General features: G+C 36.4%; 1 protein-coding gene across 4 annotated transcripts; it reads right to left on the reverse strand.

The window, feature by feature from the left end:
- Positions 1 to 454: 454 nt before the first annotated feature.
- On the reverse strand, positions 455 to 18,813 carry FAM76B (family with sequence similarity 76 member B). Of its 4 annotated transcripts, none has more exons than XM_045509011.2 (10): positions 18,391 to 18,813; positions 17,500 to 17,564; positions 16,580 to 16,634; positions 15,349 to 15,504; positions 13,412 to 13,611; positions 10,140 to 10,187; positions 9,880 to 9,960; positions 9,094 to 9,226; positions 6,362 to 6,463; positions 455 to 1,622 (listed from the first exon to the last, which is right to left on the reverse strand). In XM_045509011.2, exons 1-10 carry the CDS (start codon positions 18,475 to 18,477, stop codon positions 1,533 to 1,535), a joined length of 1,017 nt encoding a protein of 338 aa, XP_045364967.1. In that variant the 5' UTR covers positions 18,478 to 18,813; the 3' UTR covers positions 455 to 1,532. The 4 variants fall into 4 exon arrangements, with proteins under 4 accessions (XP_045364967.1, XP_010971638.1, XP_074229015.1 ...); XM_010973336.3 differs by having other exon boundaries at positions 9,094 to 9,229; XM_074372914.1 differs by having other exon boundaries at positions 17,870 to 18,813.
- Between the last annotated feature and the right edge of the window lie 529 nt (positions 18,814 to 19,342).

Raw genomic sequence — 19,342 nt, forward strand, 5'->3', positions numbered from 1 at the left:
ACAGTTTACTTGAAACAAATTTATCCTTGTCCATAAACTCCTAAGAGAAGGAGCTAACCTACTCTACAGAGTACATCCAGCAATGCCTGCTGCTTTAACACTGAACTGAAAGTCTGAACTGGCATTTATTAAGTAGGAGATCAATTCTAGACTACAGGCTAAAACCACTGGATCAGAATATAATTAGTCAATAACTTCTCCTAATCTATCCCCATCCTACCTTTACCTTTTATAGACAATTTTAAAGACTCTGATATAATTTTCTTATAAATAGTGCCTGAATCTTACAGTAGATTCCAATTTATTAAAAGATAATCACAGATTGATTTAAAAGATATTTAACTTTTCCAGATTTGCTTTAAACTTACAAATTAAGTATGGTGTACATAAATATTAACTTAGATAACCATATACTATAGGGAAAGCAGATATATGGACCACTGCAGAAAAACTATTAATTTTTTTAGAATTTTAATAAAAGAAAAATAAAGTAAAACATGTAACCCACAAAATATGAACATGAAGCCATATGACATAAAAAATAAAGTTACTCTATCAGAAGTGATTTAATATGAAATCTTTGGGGAAGTATTTTGACATAACTCAATGAATTCAATGACCAACAGCTTCCCGTATCACACAGAAACCAACCACAAAATCATCTAAAGTCTATATGCATTAACCGTTCTCAATGCAACCTCAAACGTTTTACTAGCAACTTTGATTTCCTTTTGAAATAGGCTTCTGTACATATGCAGTTATATACAAACATTTATTAAACATGATTTTAAAACAACTGTATGTACAAAAAGATCAGCATTCCTATAAATAAAAACATTAGGTGGCAAAAAGGCACTTGTAAGTAAAAATCTACAGTAGTTTTTACAAAACAAAACACATTTTACCTTGGATACTGTACAATAAACATGAATTCCTATGCCAATAATGAAAATACTAGTTTACTAAGAGATGTTAATGATGTAACTTGTAAAAACATATTTACATATATTCTGAAGTCCATTTAATAAAAGCACCATGATTCCCTCCTAAATTGATGTTGATGAAAAGTATAAACACAATTACCAAAAAACCAGTGTTCGCAATTTTTGTTGAAAAGTTTCTGTATTTCTAAATTGAAAACTGTTCATCTGAAATTAGCGTAGTGTAAAACAAAAAAAACAAACACCCCGCTCCGCTGACTTCTTACGGCCACACCGCCCCCGTTATTGCATGTTGCATTTTGTAAAGCGCACTACTCACGTGCTCCTTTACGACCCTTTAATACTATTGCTGGCAAAAAAGTTCTTGGATATCAAATAATTAAAAAGTTACTTCAAACCAGTTGAAGTTCCATTTGAATGTTTTACAACTTAAAAAATGCTGTATTATCAGTTACAAAAGTGAAGAGGAAACACACCAACTGACATGGTGTGCAAAAATATTTTCCCACTACACAGAATTTAAGAGCTTCACAGAATTTTTTTTTTCAAATTTTACATTTTCAGCAAAAACACTAATGAACAACTACTTTCTCAAGGGGATGTTAATATGCTTCCACTTTTGTCAAACTTTTTACCCTTTGACAAGGCTGCAACCTGTTTGAGTAGTTCTCTGTTTTTGGCCTGTGGGAGACAAAAACATTTACAATTAAAAACGGTTGAAATATTACGTCATGCTGAAAAATACTACTAAAAAGATTTCACTGAAACACTAACAGAATAAATGAAAGAGTTGATATATTGAGGTTCGTCTCTTTAATGTTGGATATGCAGAAGGAAAAGTCTAGACTGGTGGTGTATCGGCCCCCTTTGTAAATATCAATATTAATGTAAATTGTTGTCCAAAGATACAATTTGTTCCAAAGGCAACTTAAACTAAATCCACTTAAAAGAGGGTCAAAATTTCAAACAGAGAAAAAAATTTTAGTCTTTATCCTAAAAACATGAAACAGAAACTCTGTATTATTTTATAATTAATAAGCTAAGTAACTCATGATGACTTGAGAGGATTATTTCCAGACTATTTTGTTTTGATGTTTACCTAATTATAGAATAAGCGTATATATTTTCCTTTTGCAAAAATATTCAGACTTTATCACTTTGCCAAATGACTACTCTCTGAACTTAATGATACTCAAATAAATTTTTTTGTTTTTGAAGCACCCGTCAGAACCACCCTTTCAGGTCTTTTGTTCCTTTAATTGTCACACAGTTATTTGGTACTCGCTGTGATGTAATTTACACAGCAGTTACACATCATCGCTCTTTTCAGTTTCACAAAAGGCTGAAATTTTTTTTTCAAAGATTCAAGATGTCACTTTGCCATCAATCTGAACTGAGTTTGCACGTCATTCAAATGCTCCATCCATTGACAAAGATGCTGTCCTCAAGGCAGTGTCCTCAATGTGCTATGACAGCTACCAGTGTTTAGCGAGGAGGAAGGTATAAATGCGGGCAGGCCCTTGGTGAACGTTTTCATATTGTGACTGTGTCTGTCTCCCTATGTAATCTCTTAACTATTCAAACGTAGATAATAAAGAACTCTCCTATATACAAATACATTCATGTGCAAACGCTTTTGGAGTTTCTGAGCCAAAATAGAGAGAATGTTGGCAACAGTTTGGAATCTGAGCACCGCCATAAAAATAACAAAATTTCAAAAGATATCTCTGGTTTATGTTTGAAAACCAATTTCCTCCACAGGTCTCAAGATTTCTTCACTATCCAGACATCTTTTAACCTCAGTGCTTCATCTTCTAGTCTAATTTTAGCCTTTGTATGGCAAGATAACATTTTGCCTTGTCTCTATACCATCTTAAAGCAGTGTCATGAAATATTAATCTTTTCCAAGCTTTGTACCTCCACTCTCCCACCCTTTCTCCAATCAAACTCTCCCTAATACCTATGACCTCCAAAATGCACCTACTCTTAGAGATCTCTTATATTTGCAAGTCAAATCATTTTCTATGCTCAACTGCATGATTAACAGCATTTCTCTATTCAATGTTATTAAATAATTAAGGTGGTAATTAAAGAGTTTCCAGTTCAATTTCAAATTTAGAAAACCATCAAGAATTTTAAAGGATTTTTATTTTCCCTTTAAAACTAAACTGTGAGAAACTCACAGGACAAATCACCAAGAATGCCTGGCAGTTAGCAGAAGTCAAGTGCGCACACATGTGATCAACTGATACACCACTCAGCTGACCAATGCTAGTCAACGTGGTAGTTCCAAGTTGTTTTCTTTTTATTGTTAGCTACGTATTATTTAATTTATAACTATAATAGATTCACTGGCTAAAAAAAGGAATCTTAAACAGAAACTTTAAAATACAAATTAATGAAGGGCTTAAAACAAGGGCAATGCCTACAAATTTGCCTCAAGAGATCTGTCAGATCTGTCAGTTGTATTTATAGAAAAGCATTTATAATGGCATACCAAATCATTCAAAATGAATTTTCAAATTATTGTTTCTCTCTCATCATTAAGAAATGTTTTAAAAAATCAGTGAGTTTATAATTTTCAAATTTAAAGTATGAAATACAAGAACTCAAACCTCAGGTATTGAAAGATGCTTTTCCTTTTAATTCTTTAGCAGCTAATTTTCAATCTGCACTTATATATTCAGTCTCCTAATCACGTCACTAATAAGTTTATTTGCTGATAAATTATGTAAAAAGGCCTTTAAGAAAAATAAACAGTGCATCAGTTATTAAATGGAAGTAAGTCCAAATCTGTCTTATTCTTAGTACATTTAAAATACATACTTTGTAGTTTATGTAGTATTTAATATATACATATTAAACACTTTTATCCTAATGTTACTTCTTTATTATGCACCATGCAAAAATCAATTATTTAAGAACTCTTAAGCGTAAGTTAAGTTAAAAATGTTTAGAAATGCTGTCCTAAATTAGGAAAGAATATGTAGATAAAGAATCACACAGATCCTGCTTTCAATCCCGGCTCTGCTACTTATCTGCTAGCAATCTGGAGTCTTATTTTCTTGTATAGAAAACAGAAACTCCATCTACCTCGACAGGAACTAGAAGAACTAGCCGAACACACAAAATACTGAGCCCCCCCGTGGCTGGTAGGTAGCAGGTGCTCGAGTGTTAGTCCCCTTTCTCCTTTCATCAACTTGTCTTCTAAGTGAAGGTACATTTTTTATTTGATAGTCTTGATATTTTAGATAGTTTTTGTTTGGTTGGTTAGGTTTTAGGGTTTGGAGATAAATACATATATATATTTTGGACAGTTTTTTTCTTGTGATGCTCAGTGCTTATTTTCCATGTTTGGTAGTTTAAAATGTTTTGAGAGCTATTAGAACAAGGTAAATTTTCTGCTTCAGGGTTCAGTTTCTTACCACAAAAAGAAAAACTGTCCACTATGTTCATTCACTTAGGCAGAGAACCTTACTAGTACTTGGTTGCTAAAGGAAGTGGGGTTAAAAGAGGATACATAACCGTGACAGAATGTCACCAGCAGTAACACAAATGATACAGGGAAGTGGTCTGACAACAAAGATCAAGGAGAAAACCTGAGTAACCTGAGGTGGGAGCCAGTGCAGAACAGAAGAAAGTACAGTTAAATCCGAGTCAGAAGATGTAGGTTTCTATGTCACTTCTGACTGACTATGTGAGCACAGTTTCATCTGTAAAATGAGGACACCACAACAGAGTATGACTGTCAGGAGCAAATAAGGACAGCCTACGTAAAATTAGGTATGTATACTTCTAAAAAGAAGAAAAATGTGTCCTTCTATATAATTATTAGTTATTATTGTATAATATGACACTGCAGCTATGAACCAAGAGGCTTAAGATAGGCTTAGGGCACCAATCAGGCTCAGATGTCAAAGAGAGGTTCCCCTGTGCTCACAACTACAAAATAAAACAACGAATTCCTCTCCTGAACAGCGAGGAGTACTAAGTTTGATCATATTTCAGTACCGTTCACAGTTTTTGTTATGTCATTCTGGATTTACTCATGCTTCGGCTTCATCACATTAAACTAGGGATGACCATGCAGAAGATTTTGTTTCCAGTAATCATTCAGCATTAATAACTGAATGAATAAAACACAATAAAACTAATGAGCAATAATAATGCATAAGAAGTCTAATATATAAAATGGGCGATCTCTCAGAACAGAGGGCAGACGAGCAGTTCCATAAATTGCCACTCATTCAGCAAATTATCTGAATACCTACTCTGTTCTACAAAAGCTTCCTCTTCAAAATTCTTTGTTAACAGTAAGATTAGCATTAAGACTAGGCAACCTCTACCTCGAATTTCAACAGGTTCCTAAATCCACACTAAAATCTTACTCAATTTGAGCTACTTTCAAAGAATGAAGAACAAAAAACCAAAAGGAATAGTAAATACCCGCTGGTGGTACAATGTTTAAAAAACAAACAAACAAAACAGGGCAGTATTAATTCCTTCCTTCCAAGCTGTGCTCTCCCATCAAGAGCCTAAAGTCTGTGTGCTGCCATCTTGTATGCTTTTAGACTTAAAATTTTTGAACTTTAAAAACCCTGTTACCCAAAGATTAATTCTACAAATGTCAGAATGTATAAATCAACAGAACATGTAATTAACTTAGTATGGTCTGACTTCTAAATTTATGAAACCTAGCTGAGAAAAGGCTTCAATAAGGAGTAAGCGGTATCTCTGTTAGATGTTCTCCATCTCTCCACCCTCAGGAACCACCCTCTTTGTCACTGTGGTGACTCCTGGCATCACCATTCAGTTGCTCTATTCACTGAAACCCTACTGAGTATACGCCGTATACTCCGAGGCTGGCCTAGGTCCCTGGAAGCTCCCTCCTGTGGAGACAGCAGAATCCTATCGGGCACTTTGAAAGTCACAGTACAAAGGTTAAAGCTTACTCTTTGGCTTTGCATCACTGCATGCAGCATGAATTTTCTCCATTTAAAGTCCCTGAAAACTGGTTTTGTGCCCCCACCTGTCCTCCCACTGTCTGGGAGGAAACAGGAAGACTAACTAACTGTACAATGTACTAAAGACCTTATTTCCACCTTAGTTTCATGAGTCTGATCTTTAATTCTTCCCTTTTCACCTGATGATTAACTGAACCTACTTCAGTGATATTCTGAAAACTCCATTTGAATTTTAGGCAAAAGTTTTCAAAATTAATCTACTGAATCCTCTATCAAGTAATTTCAAGGAGTAACTTTTAATGGGAACAGGATTAGGAACTTATAAAGTCAAAATCAAAACTGAAAATACACTAAATATTCATAAAATAGGGATACCAATACCAGTCTAAGAGAACGGATATCGTTAACCAAGTTTAGCACTCTCTGCCTAACAGTCTGCATAAATAACCCTCTTACCTGAAGTTGTTCCACAGTTTCTTTGTGAGCTTTTTCCATACTGTTCATCTTTGTTCTCAAGTTTGACTCCTGGTACTGAAAGTCTGCCTTTAATTCAGTTAACTGAAAGATTTAAAAAATACATACATGTGGATATGTGTACACACACACACACACCATTTTAAATATTCTTCAAAATAAACTCAAGATTCATTATTAAAGTTAAGTATGTTAACAGCAGTTTCCTCAGTTTTGTAACTTATCTAGAATCTGTGTTTGGTGAAATGATGAACCCTATCTAATTTATTACTTTACTTTAACATTAATAAAATTTTAATGTTAAGAAAAATATTGAGCCATCAGTAAAACTTTTGAGAAGCTGCCTTTTTTGTTTCTTTTTAAAGGCAGCTTCACTGGACACACTTTGACAACTGGGGTATGCCAACAGGAAAGCTTAATGGTTAATACCTTGGAAAATGCTTCAATTAAAACATACTTCACATTATATACAAACAAAGTAAACATTAAAACTGGTTTCAGATTAAAATAATTTTTCCAATGATAAAAGAAAAAAGGTTTCACATTGGGCAAGTACACAGAGGAACAGTTTTATCAACCAAGAGCTATATATTGCTTTTATTTTTAAATTTACAGCCAGAATTATCCAATACCACCTAAGATTTGAGGTAAAAATGGAGACCAAAGCACAGAAATACACTAACATGGAATGAGAAAGGAAAGGGAGTTACTTTAAAAATTTTTGGCTAAATTAGATAAACGTAAGAGAAACGTAAGTGGTTTGAAGAAGCAGTGACAGCTACGTAACAATTTTTCCCTAAATATATATAAATGACATATATAAAAATACAAAATCTTATAACTTCCCATTAAAAAACAAGCTGATATACCATTTCATTATCAGAGCCATGCAGAAGCAAGCTTCTGGTTATTTTTAAATGGTTTTCATTATGTGAGCTTCAAAAGTTTGCATATTCTTTTCTGCAATCACCCAGTAGCTAGTAAACAAAGAGGCACAGCAGAGAAAGGAAGTCATGGTGTCTTATTCTCGGATTTTCTGAATGAAAGCCTTTGCTTTTGTCAAATTCAAAGAATAACTGAATTCTGCTTTCAGTATCACAAAGGAATTCCTGTTCTGAAATGCCAGTTCACAACAGATCAGCTAAGATACTCTCATCACTACACTGTGAGGTGCCTCCAGATTATGAATTTATGGAAGACAAGGATCATGTCTTATTTACTTATTCATCTTTTTAACCTCATTATCTAGTACATGGCTGGCTCTGGAAGTCACTGAATAAAGTGAAATAAAGTCAAGAAACTAACTTTGTTGTCTCATATTTACATTATAAGAAAAAGTTGTAAATATGTACCTGTTTTAGGCTTACAATTACTTCTCTTATAATACTGTTAATTTCCAGCCCTATTGGTGTTTGTTAGAGAAAAAAGGAACTAACAAAAACAGAAAACTTTCAACTAACTACAGTAACACAGAATAGCCATGACAGAAAAGGAAAAGATCTAAAAAAAGCCAAAATTCCATAATTCATTCCTACTTGGTTTTGGAATCACTGATATTTTATAATAAACTTACCATTTTCTTCAACTTTTATCTAGGTTAATACACATACACCTGTCTCTGTGCAATAGAAATGTCTCTAAAATTTTGTGCATAAAACAAACCTCCATAAAAACTAGTTTAAAAAGTTCTGTTGTTAATCAAAAAGAACCATAAAAAATAAGCCATTCGTAACTACCCTATGCCAGTCCAAGGTGTGGGGAAATGTAACATAAAGCTGCTGAACGCCAGAGGTAAAAGCCAACTCAGACCCAAGCGCTGCTGTGGATACTCAGCAATATCTATATGCTGCATATCTATAATCCTGTCTTGTTCATAATTTTAAAAGCTGTATTTTTAATGTTTTCCTATTGCAGTAAGATGACTGAAATAGGTCACCTCAGATAGTCGAGAACCATGAAACAAGTACAGAAGTAGGTTCTACCCTCCACGATAAGCAAACATCAGTGACAGCAGCCATGAGCACATCTGCATGCCGGAGCCGTAACAAGCACTCTACATGTTCGTTTAATCACAACCATCATCCCATGAGATGGTGTTAATAGTCTCATTTTTAAAATGAGAAAATTGAGGCCCAAAGAGGTAAAATTCTGCTCAAGTGCACAAAGAACGTGTTAGAACTTTTCACTAAACAGACAACATATCTGATATTCCTCTTGATCTAAGTGATAAAGTCCCAATAAGTACACTTAACTTCCTATCTTAGACACCTGCTGCTCATCAGTACCACACAGGAAACTCCCATAGCATGACTTTTCGTCAGTTATTTGATCTCGATTGAAATAAATACATAATTGGTATATCAAAGACTTTATTCAACTACTTTCTTTTATCAAAAGAACTGACATAATACTCCATTTACATCTCATTTCCAAATTGAGACATTAGACCTATTTTTAGATTACAGGCTTACTGAAAACTAACGTTCAGAAATTATTAGAAATCTCATTAGCTCTCAATTAATTCTCAGAACTAAAATTCTGAAAGACCATTCTATGAATTAGATGGCTTAGGTTCCAATTTGGGTTTCTATGTCTTGTAAGAATCATGCACAACACACGTTACCAAGTTATTAACCAAAGCCTCACAAAATTTGCAACTATCAAGCACGAGTCAAGATGCAAATCTTACCAGGCTCAGTGAACCATGTACCTACCTTTTTATCTTTTTCTAAAATGGTCTGGTCTCTCTGCTGTAAGAGACGTTTAAGCGACATCACTTCTTCTTTCAGTTGACTTATAAGGACAAAATTGTCTGTTCCCCCACTATCTGCTGACTGATTTATAGAGCTACTAAAAAGAAAAAAGTAGAACACAGTTAAGTGAAGTAGAAGGAAAATTAGCAGGTGTTCAAATTGCATAAATTAGACAATTCCACAAACATCCTTAAGGCTAATGCAAAAAAATATGTACCTGACAGAAATGGATGCAACTGGCAAATTACCTTACTAATGGCACACATTACATACACCTGCAGAAATATAATTCAGTATTAGCTTTTAGGGGGTCAATACTTCTAGTGTAAAGCAATAGGCAGCCAATTTGTACAGTAACATCAGCAAACTTTTGGCTAATGAACTAAAACAAAGTCACTCTCATAATACTTTAAATCTAAAAACATTTTCCAAGCAGGTCAAGTTCAAATATCACAATTAGATTTGTGTTTCACTGAAGAATAATTAAGATAAAGAGAATGTTCTCTATTCAGATTTTTTTCAAAACCCAAATTTATGCCCCAATAGAACAGCATAATTCAGTGCCACTTTCTTATTGCCAAAATTAAGTTCAAAATTTTAACTGATTATGTTTACTTTTCTAGGTGACTCAAAGAAGTCAATGCAGAAGATACATGTTTCTCTTCTTTCACCTAGTAATAACCAGCAATCAGCCATAACCGTTCAACTAAGTTGAATTTCCACAGCACTAAAGGAATTCATTTTTACCTATCTCCATTAGATGGCTTAGATTCCAATTTGGGCTTTTTCTTTGGAGTTTCATTCTGAATTGCTGCAGAGGATTTATGGCTGAAACCAAACATTAACAAAAATAATTAGAGTAAAAAGGGTAGAGGCATCAAATGAAAAGTTATTCTTCTTCCCCTAAAAGATTATTGAACATCAATTTCATTCTAAAGCCTAAGTAACAAAGTTAAAGGTATGTCACATTTTTAAAAATACTTCAGAAAATACGCTAACATATTTACCTCTGTTTCCATAGTCCCTGCTCTTGTTCTGGACTCAGATTGCTGATTCTGAAAAATACACAAATGACATCATCACATAACATTTATTTAATACATCAACATGTTAACAGCGTTCTTCCCAATGGAATCAAATGATATATGTTTATAATCTTTTGTTCAGAGAAAGACATGTTCAACTACGTTTTCAGACTAAAGCTAATAGATACTGAATAAATCATATCCCAGTAAGATTAGATTCCAAAATTCTAATCAAATGACTACTAGCCATCTTAAGTTTTTTAAGAAAGGTACAATGACAGGGACAATTTTCTTTCTAATCAGGACTTTCATAATTCAATTGATTATCATACTAAGGGCTAGAGTATATGAGCATGAAAACTACCAGGTTTTATAAAACAGGGTTCTACAATTACACAGTCTGAAAATCATCTTACTTGGATTGCCCTTACTATTCAGACAGAAGATGTTTTGTCTTTAAAGTTAAGGCCTTCCTAATAATCCTGTGTGGAGATTCCTTTGGAGTAACTCAAGTTGCTCAGAATAGTGTGTCAAGTTCAACCAGGAAATACCTGAATGTCTTTCTTTCCTACTTTTCCTAAGAATCCTCTCCAAAGTCTCTAGTCTTTCGTTAGGCTGTACTCTGGAGAAGACATGCTGAAAATACTGGGAAATTTCAGAGTAACAACTACTTTTATTTTTAGTTATAATTAACACTATAATACTACATCTTTTCCATTATGTCACAATATTAATAACTACTTTATAATTCACTGTGAATTGTGTATACTTTTCTCTGGTACTTTCATGTTAGCCAGTCCTTCACTAACCCCTAGTCTATTCATTCAACACGTACAGAGCATCTCCTATGTACCAGACACCATGTATACTGCTGAGCCTTGAACAGCATGGGGGTTAGGGATGCGGATCCTCTGCACGGTCGAAAATCTGCACATAACTTTATAGTCGGCCCTCCACATAGGCGGGGCCACACCCACAGATTCGAACAACTGCAGGTCATGTAGAACTATGGTATGTAAAAAAAAAAAAAAAAAAAAAAAAAATTCTCAGTATATGAGTGTACCTATGTAGTTCAAACCTGTTGTTGTTCAAGGTCCACTGTATACACAATATAAGAGATGTTAGAAGACCTGGGCTGTGTGACCTTTTGCAAGTTACTTAAAAATCCCTGAGCCTCAGTTCCCTCACCTGTAAAATGGGTATAATGCATACCTTATAGAGAACGTAAGGATTAAATAAGTTATATATGTAAAAACATTTAGTACTGTGCTAGCATACACACAATAGAAATATGTACATGTTCACGTGTGTGTGTATAAAATTAACTATTGTTTAAGCTGTAGAAACTTCTAAAGCAAAAGTAAGAAACAGAACTATGTTCTTAAGAATCAGCTATAAATAAATAACAAGTTGGGGAAACGGCAGCTGTAATCCTGTCAACCTGAGTTATTCTTTCCACCTGGCAATGAACGACAACCCTACTGAGGAATTCAGTTGCCGTTCTGTTTCTTTTACAAATTTCACTAAAGGCATCAGGAAGCCATATAGTCACACATGAATTAATAGCAGTATCCAGATCTCAAAGTGAGAACAATCGCATTGATGATATCTTAACAGAAGCACCTGGAATCTCATCTTAGCTTTCTGAGGTGGGCTATTCCTGGATCCATACTGACCTGAGTTTCCTCCTCCCTCCACCCCCCATCACTACGTATCACAACACATAAGCTCCTCATACTCATCCTTATCTACTGAACTCAAGATAGGACTCCACAAACTGGCTGCCTACTCATCTAATACAAAATAGTATTTGCATTTCTTAAATAATCAAAAGGAAAACAAAAAGTCAGTCTTCTTTCCCTTTACTTTTGAAACCTGTTCTTCTTTCAAAAGATTAAGTTACTGTCACAAAATCTGATCTTTATAATCTGAGTGCATCCTTTCACATCACGCTAAAACAGATTGATCTGTAAACGACAAGGGAAAGAGGCATTTCAGCTGAGTCTCAGGTCTGACAGTTACCATTGTGTTAGTTATTTTTTTCCAATTTTTTCTTAAAACAAGAAGCAAAAACAAGGAAGATTTACGTTCCCCTGCTCCTTGGGATACTCTGATATACAGATCACAAGATTTCTTCACAACAGCCAGACCAGAAGTCATTATGCAGTCTACCACTGTTACAACTAGAAATCACTACAGTCGCGCAGTGAGGCAAGTGGACAAACTGCTAGAGAAGCAAACAACATCCGTGCCTCAGTAAACCGCCATCACCTAGTGTAACGTGTGCTCGCCTATAATTTAGAACCAAGTGCTGTTAATTAGACAGAACTATGTTACACTCCACAAATATCACCATGTGTTCCTAACTATGGCAGGCATCAGTGTTCTGTAAATAAAATTATGTTTTAAGTATCTAGAACTTAAAAGGACTCAGAGAAATTTGGGAAAAAAGACACTGAATTCTTCTGAAAATCAGCATATCATATCCTTTTTTTTTGTTTTAATTTTTGTGTTTAATTTGTTTCAACATTCTTGATTTGTCTGTGGAGACTGAAGCCACACTTAAAAAAAAAACCTTTACAAATGTTAAGGGTTATGGTATTACTATTGTATGACGTTTCCCCCCAAGGCACTGTAAAGTCCAAGTAGTTGTTGTAGTTGTTTATATTCAAATAGAGTCCCTGTCTGTGTTTTTTAAGAAAAGGAAGATACCACTAGTTAAAGGGAATACCTCTCAGACTTGGGGAACCTTCTAGATTTAGAATGCTTCTACCATGGTCACAAACGATAATGTTACAATCTGTTCTCCAAAGATACCAAATACATTTCCTACTTACTGGTTTAAATTGGTTTTAGCTAAAACAACAGTAACTGAGGTAAATCATAATAATTTTACATTAAAATCCTAACAATTATTTGAATAAAAAAAGAAAACTGAGGCTTTTGGTAACATGAATCAATGAAGTAATAACTCTGATGTACTTATATTTTGACTTTATTATATGATCATAATTTTACATTGTAATTCCCCAGATGTCCTATCTTTATATGGGTGGTAAACAGGTAAACACACTCATTATGTGTAATTTTATACACCAAAAAAAAAGTGGGAAACAGCCCTAGACACTTAAGCTTACCATGTACAACAGAAACTAGACTAGTAAAGAACTCGTATCTGCAAAAAGTTAAAACGCCAATGTAGGCATTAAAATGCCAGGGAGGACTTTGGAAAACACGATTTCCAAACTACTTACTTGTGATGGCTACTGCTGTGACGATGGTGATGGTGATGATGGTGGTGATGATGTTTTGAATGATGCTGGTCTTTCTCAGTAAGAGATGAAGATGATGAATTCGAATGTGAAGATCCCAGGCTCTTCCTTTGTTCTTTTGTCTTCTGTAAAACTCTCTTGTATGATAAAGTACAGAGCCAGCATAATAACTTCCCATCAACCTTTTTAAAGAAAATATTTACGTTAGATGAAATGCATCTGTAAACTGGCTCGAACTGAAACCAGGTAAACTGCTCAACTGATATATTTCACATACACACAGAGATTGTTGTAAAATTACACTTTTCTAAAACTTGGGGAAATGCTTGTTTGGAGGATCATAAAGTTAGAATGGATAATATATGGGATTTCATTAGTTTTGAGGCATTTTTAACTTTGGAGAGAGAAACTTTGTTTTCTTATTTCTGTAAAATAATCATAAATTGATGATATATTTGAAAGAAACTTTAGGCACGAGCCTGAATTCTTAAACTACTGTGTAATTACTAAAATGACAAAGTATTTCCCACTACAGTAAAATTGTTAATTTACAGAAAAAAAGGAGAGTTTGAATGACAGAGTCGATTCTCACTCGCAGATTTTGTATTTTCAGATTCACCACCTACTTGCTAAAATCTCAAAATCAACTTGCATTACTTTCGGGATCATTCACCCACATGCACAGAGCAGCAAGAAATATGTGTAGCTTGACCACAGATGTTTCCAGCTGAGATTGAACAGGTCATGCTCTACTGCCTTTTTCAGCTCTCATACTGTAAACAAGGGTCCTTTTCACAGTCCACTTAGTACCCCATTTTTGCATCTGTGCTTTTTATTGGTGATTTCACTGTTAAAATGGTCCCCAAGTGTAGTGCTAAAGTGAGGTACAGTGTTCCTAAGTGCAAGGCAGCTGTGATGTACCTTATGTGAAAAGTACCTGAGTTAGATAAGCTTCATTCAGGCATAGCTACAGTGCTGTTAGCATGAGTTCAATTTAATCAATCAACGACATATACCAAGTAAGGTGTCTTTAACGAAAACATACACAAAACAAGATTAGGTACTGATCAACTGATTACCAGGTCATGACCAGAGAAGGAACCTAATCCCGTACTGCCCATAGGAGCAACAGTTCAGTATTCACTGATTCAGTGTTTGCAGCAACTTTATAAAACACCACAAACAATGAGAACCAATTGTATGTATGTGTGTCAAGGAGGAGGAAAAGAGACTTCTTTCCAAAATTATTAAGACTAAATCTATAAAAATTAAATTTTTTATCTTCTGCTTGATCACTCAAGAAGCACTGGAGGGACATGACTCACAACTAAGGTACCGATACTGCAGTGGAGGGATCTGGCAGAGCCCCTCAAAGACACAGTCATCCTCCAAATCAACCGAAACTGACGGACAACAGGCCTGGTGAATGCTCCTCAGCAGAGGAATGTCACATGCATACATGTATATTCTAAGTCATTGTAAACAGAGAAAAACAAACAATGGTTTAAAATGTTAGCCCCAAGTTAAAAGGCCTATGACCAACTTTAAGTTAGACGTGTGCATGTGCCATCAGGTACTTTTTTCACACCAGTAACTTCAAGTAACCAGCAAAAGGGTAAGTAGCTGAAAGGATTTAAAAACAGTAATTCTCCCTCACCAAATGCTAGAGAACCAAACAGCACAGAATAGCCACAGAACAGAATAAATTCTAGAGCATCGTAATCTCAACCGATCAACGTGAATCAACGTGAAACGCCAACAAGGAGAAAAAGCCCTGATCCTGCACTTTCGTTTAACTATCTGCTTTCTGGGACCCAAGAATATATCGAGCCTCAGTGATTTACTGATTATAAGAACTTTCAACTGGTTTGGTGTTTCACTTAATTTCCAGAAGATGTCATAACATAAATAAAATATACCTTTCTTCTTCCTTCCTCCTTCCGATCAAAAGCACATTGTTGTTTGCACTGTTCACAGGTCTGCGGTGGTCCATATTTTTTTTCTGAATTTGTGCAACGCTGACACTTTGTACCAATAAATGCTGCAATTATGTTACAGTACTGGCAAGGCTTAGGCTGAAAACCAGACATATGTTTTCTTTAATTGAGATATTTAAAAATATTGAAATTTTGCTGCATAAAATACACCCAGTATACAGGACATTTCAGGAATTAAGGAAACCAATAGGTAAAAAAATTTTCTGTCGAGTACGTTGCCCTAAGATAGTCAAAGATGTTTATTATGTTACTATTCATTTACTAATGTTTATTTCTAAACTCATGAAACTTTTTGTTACTCTACTGAATAGTTAAATAAGATCATGAGAAGCATATTTACAATTTGCATAGTATGTTATACAATACAAAAGCTACATGTGAAAAAGATTTCAATGAATGAAAATAAAGGTACATATTGATAGAAAAGTTTTATGTATCTAGCATTTGGGGGAATGAACTTCTACTAAGTTAATATCTTGTTAGCTTAATTACTGTATCATTTATTCAAAATACATGTAACAACTTTTAATCATATGCAGGGACAGAAAATGCAAGGAATATATACCACATGTAACTTTTCAACTTAAAAAAAAAAATTGGCACAAGCATATTCAACATAACTATAACATACCTTGGTTTTCTTTGATATTCAAAAGATAATCCAGAATTTTAGAAAGCCTTAAAGTCAACAATACGGCTAATCATAAAAGTAATATATCAATAATGATTGTAATATATATATATATATAAAGAATTCAGAAAGGATAATTTCACAACCTTTGTGATTAAATGCCACATTTGTGCTGCTACACAAAAATTAAGAGATTCTGAAGAAGGGGAAAAGTATAATTATGCAAACTTTATAAATAAGTAGATTCTCTATTACCAAGAGTTTGTTTGCTATGTTTGAATCTTTAAAGAATAAAATCATACATTTAACTCTGAAATTCAATACATATAAAATGCACATAATATGACTTTTTACATGTTATCTTCCCAACAGACTCTACAGAAAATTTATTTCCTGAAATATTTTGGTATTTTGAAATATTTAAGAACATAGCAATATCTGTTTTTCAAAAGGGCCCATTTTTGTGAAAACATTAATTGACCACTAGCAATAAAATGACATGAAAATATAAGACATACTTACGGTGCCAAACTGCTTCACATTTTGAGCACACTTCTTACAAATTGTGTTAGTTTTGCTGAAAAGGAAATTGTATATAGATGATGAAATTTCTGCAGCTTTCTAACTAGCACAATGCTGAACTAAGGCAAACAATCAAAATGTACTATCTGCTTTAGTAGTACTCAAAACTTACTCTAACATGGACCAAAAATTTTTTTAAATGTACAAATATAAGGCTCTTTTTAGGGATGTATATTATCCAAGTTTACTTCTCTTAATTAACTTAAATGTTTTCATACATTTTTATTGTGTATTTTTGGACAAAGGGAACAAAACAAAAACTCCTCATGTTTCCTATCTAGTTCCAGAATCTTCACATTTGCCACTATTTATGCACAGCATTACACATTAGTGCCTACCTGACATTCCACTGGGCCTTCTCCACTACTATGATGCTCACATCTACTTGTGAAGAAATTCTTTTTCCTTCTCTTAAGCTATTCTATGCACACTGATGCTCTGATAGGAATCACCCAGTTAAAAAAATGTGTTCTCCACTGGTAACAAGTTACTAGAGTTCACTCTTGGAAGGTAGTTGGTTAACTACAGATCTTTCCTCAGGTCCATGTCCACACTAACACTCTGCTATTTCATAATAACTTAACAGCAACTATTTCTATTTGCACTTTTCATTAGCAAGGCTGTACATTTTCCATGCAATAATTTTTTGTTTCTTCATGTATAGTCTATCTGTAAAATAACTGTTAATTTTTTGTCAACATTCTCTCTACTACCATGTATAAAAGGTTTATGACTTAAAATTTAAGAAACTAAACAATTTTATTAAAAAAGTGTAAATACAAATATGGGATTACAATCCCCAAGTATTCCTTATGACAGTACTTTGTCTTTAACAATCAAAAACTATTCAGTATACAAACCTCTCTTGTTGAAATTCTGATCTGCAGTAAGTACATTTTACAATAGGATGCGCAATCCGACATTCCTGTAATAAGACAATGTTATTAGTCAGTTACTTATCTCAAAGTCCCAAATTTCACTTCTCTGGTGGAAAAGTATTACCCAACCTAGTCAAATGCCTAACATATCAATAAAATCTGCCCCCCAGTGTAGACAATTGAGTGATTTATCAAATAAGTGGCCAATTACAGCACAATTCCTTAGGGAAGTCGTAGGTGTCTTTGTCTTTATTAGATGTAAGGGATACGCTACCGATAAATTAAGCTGTCAGGGCCGATTTCAAGGATTGGTTAAATGTGAAACTACTTATTATTTTGCACCGTTGCTCACAGACAGCATCCCGGCTTTAATGGGATGGGAGGAGCTCCAAATCATAGAGCATTCTGTTCCCAAACCAGACGCTTCGCTTTCCTGGGCAGGGAAGAAGGATGCCATCAGCTTTGCGGCTTCAGGTTCCTAGCAAGAAAGTGCAAACACCGTCCCCTGCCTCCCGGTGGAAGGAGAGGACAGACCAGGCAGAACACCGAGATGAAAACATCTCCACCCCGGGGTCTCTGCGGCATAGACAGGTGGCTGCCTCACTCAGCCCCACCCCTGAGACCCCCTCAACGCTGTTGGGGCCCGGCCCCCTCCAGGGCCGCCTGCGAGAGGGCAGGACTCTGTCTTCCCCTCAGGGGCTTTCCCAGCTGATGCCCAGGATCTCGGATAAGGGGGTCTCTGGGAGAGGAGGCGAGAGATCCTAACCCTCAGGGCGCCGGCGAAGAGAGCGGGGCTGCAATGCAGCGGGAACCCAGCTCCCTCGGGCTACGGCCGAGGAAACCCCGCCCGCCCGCCGCCCAGCGCCCACGGACCTTGCACAGCTGCTGGCCCTGGGAGAGCTCCTCGAAGGGATAGCGCTGGGTGCACTTGGTGCAGGCGTACAGGGCCGAGGCCGCCATCCTGCTCCTCAGTCTCCTCCTCCACCGCCGCCCGCTCCGAGGCGGGGCCCTACGGGGAACTCGGCTGCCGCCGCCACCCGGGCCGCGGGCTCCTCCTCCTCCCCCTCCCCCTGCCTTGCGCCCACCAGGGCCTCTTCGCGAGAACCCAAGGCCCTGCGGCCGCCGTCGTCTCCCTCCGCCTCCACTTCCGCCCCAGCCCAGCCTGTGACGCCTTCCCAGCCGCTCCCGTTTAGGCCCCGAGAGCGGCGGAGGGAGACGAAGCGGATAGTTCGATGCGATTTAGCTGCGCGGCAGCGGATCCGCTTCCTCCTCGGCCTCCCTTCCCCACCACTGATTGGCTGGGGAGGCTACTGCGTCACTCGGTCGCCCCGCCCAACTGCTAACCCCCGCTACGCAGGGAGCTCCCACAAAGGGAGGTAGTCGCTGGCCAATAAGAGCTCGATGTTCTCAGCGCGCGAAATCCACTTTAAACACACCCCGCCCGAAGGCCGCGGCTAGTTGTAGCAGCCAGTCCCAGGTTTGCGTGGGCGCTTCCCAATCCAATTGGGCAGTTATTTGCGAAGGTTTTTCTCTGCCCCTACTCTTTTTTCCCCTTGACTTACATTGGGCCAAATCCCTAAGCCCCTCCTAATTCTATTCGTCATTGGCTGACAGCTAAGTACTTCACCTGGAGAGGCGTCCCCGAGTCAAACTCACGCTCTCTCCGGCGTTTAGTCCAAGGGACAGATGGAGTGTTTGAGCTTCGCATTCGCTTTTATTTCAGTCATTTGATTCAATTACCAATAGAGACAACAACCCCTCGCCCACGTTCCCCCCTCGAGAAGGCCGGCCCCTGTGCAGAATACCCTACGAACCGCCCGCCGGC

Source organism: Camelus bactrianus, chromosome 10 (genome assembly GCF_048773025.1).
Source record: "Camelus bactrianus isolate YW-2024 breed Bactrian camel chromosome 10, ASM4877302v1, whole genome shotgun sequence".
In the NCBI taxonomy this organism is placed as follows: domain Eukaryota; kingdom Metazoa; phylum Chordata; class Mammalia; order Artiodactyla; family Camelidae; genus Camelus; species Camelus bactrianus.

Coding starts and splice junctions, on each gene's coding strand:
- FAM76B (XM_074372913.1), bottom strand. CDS start 17,974: ATGGCATCCTTCTTCCCTGCCCAGGAAAGCGAAGCGTCTGGTTTGGGA. Junction 16,635..17,499: donor TCAGAATTTCAACAAGAGAG/GTTTGTATACTG, acceptor TTTCCTTTTCAG/CAAAACTAACACAATTTGTA. Junction 6,464..9,093: donor TTTTAGAAAAAGATAAAAAG/GTAGGTACATGG, acceptor TAAATCTTTCAG/TTAACTGAATTAAAGGCAGA.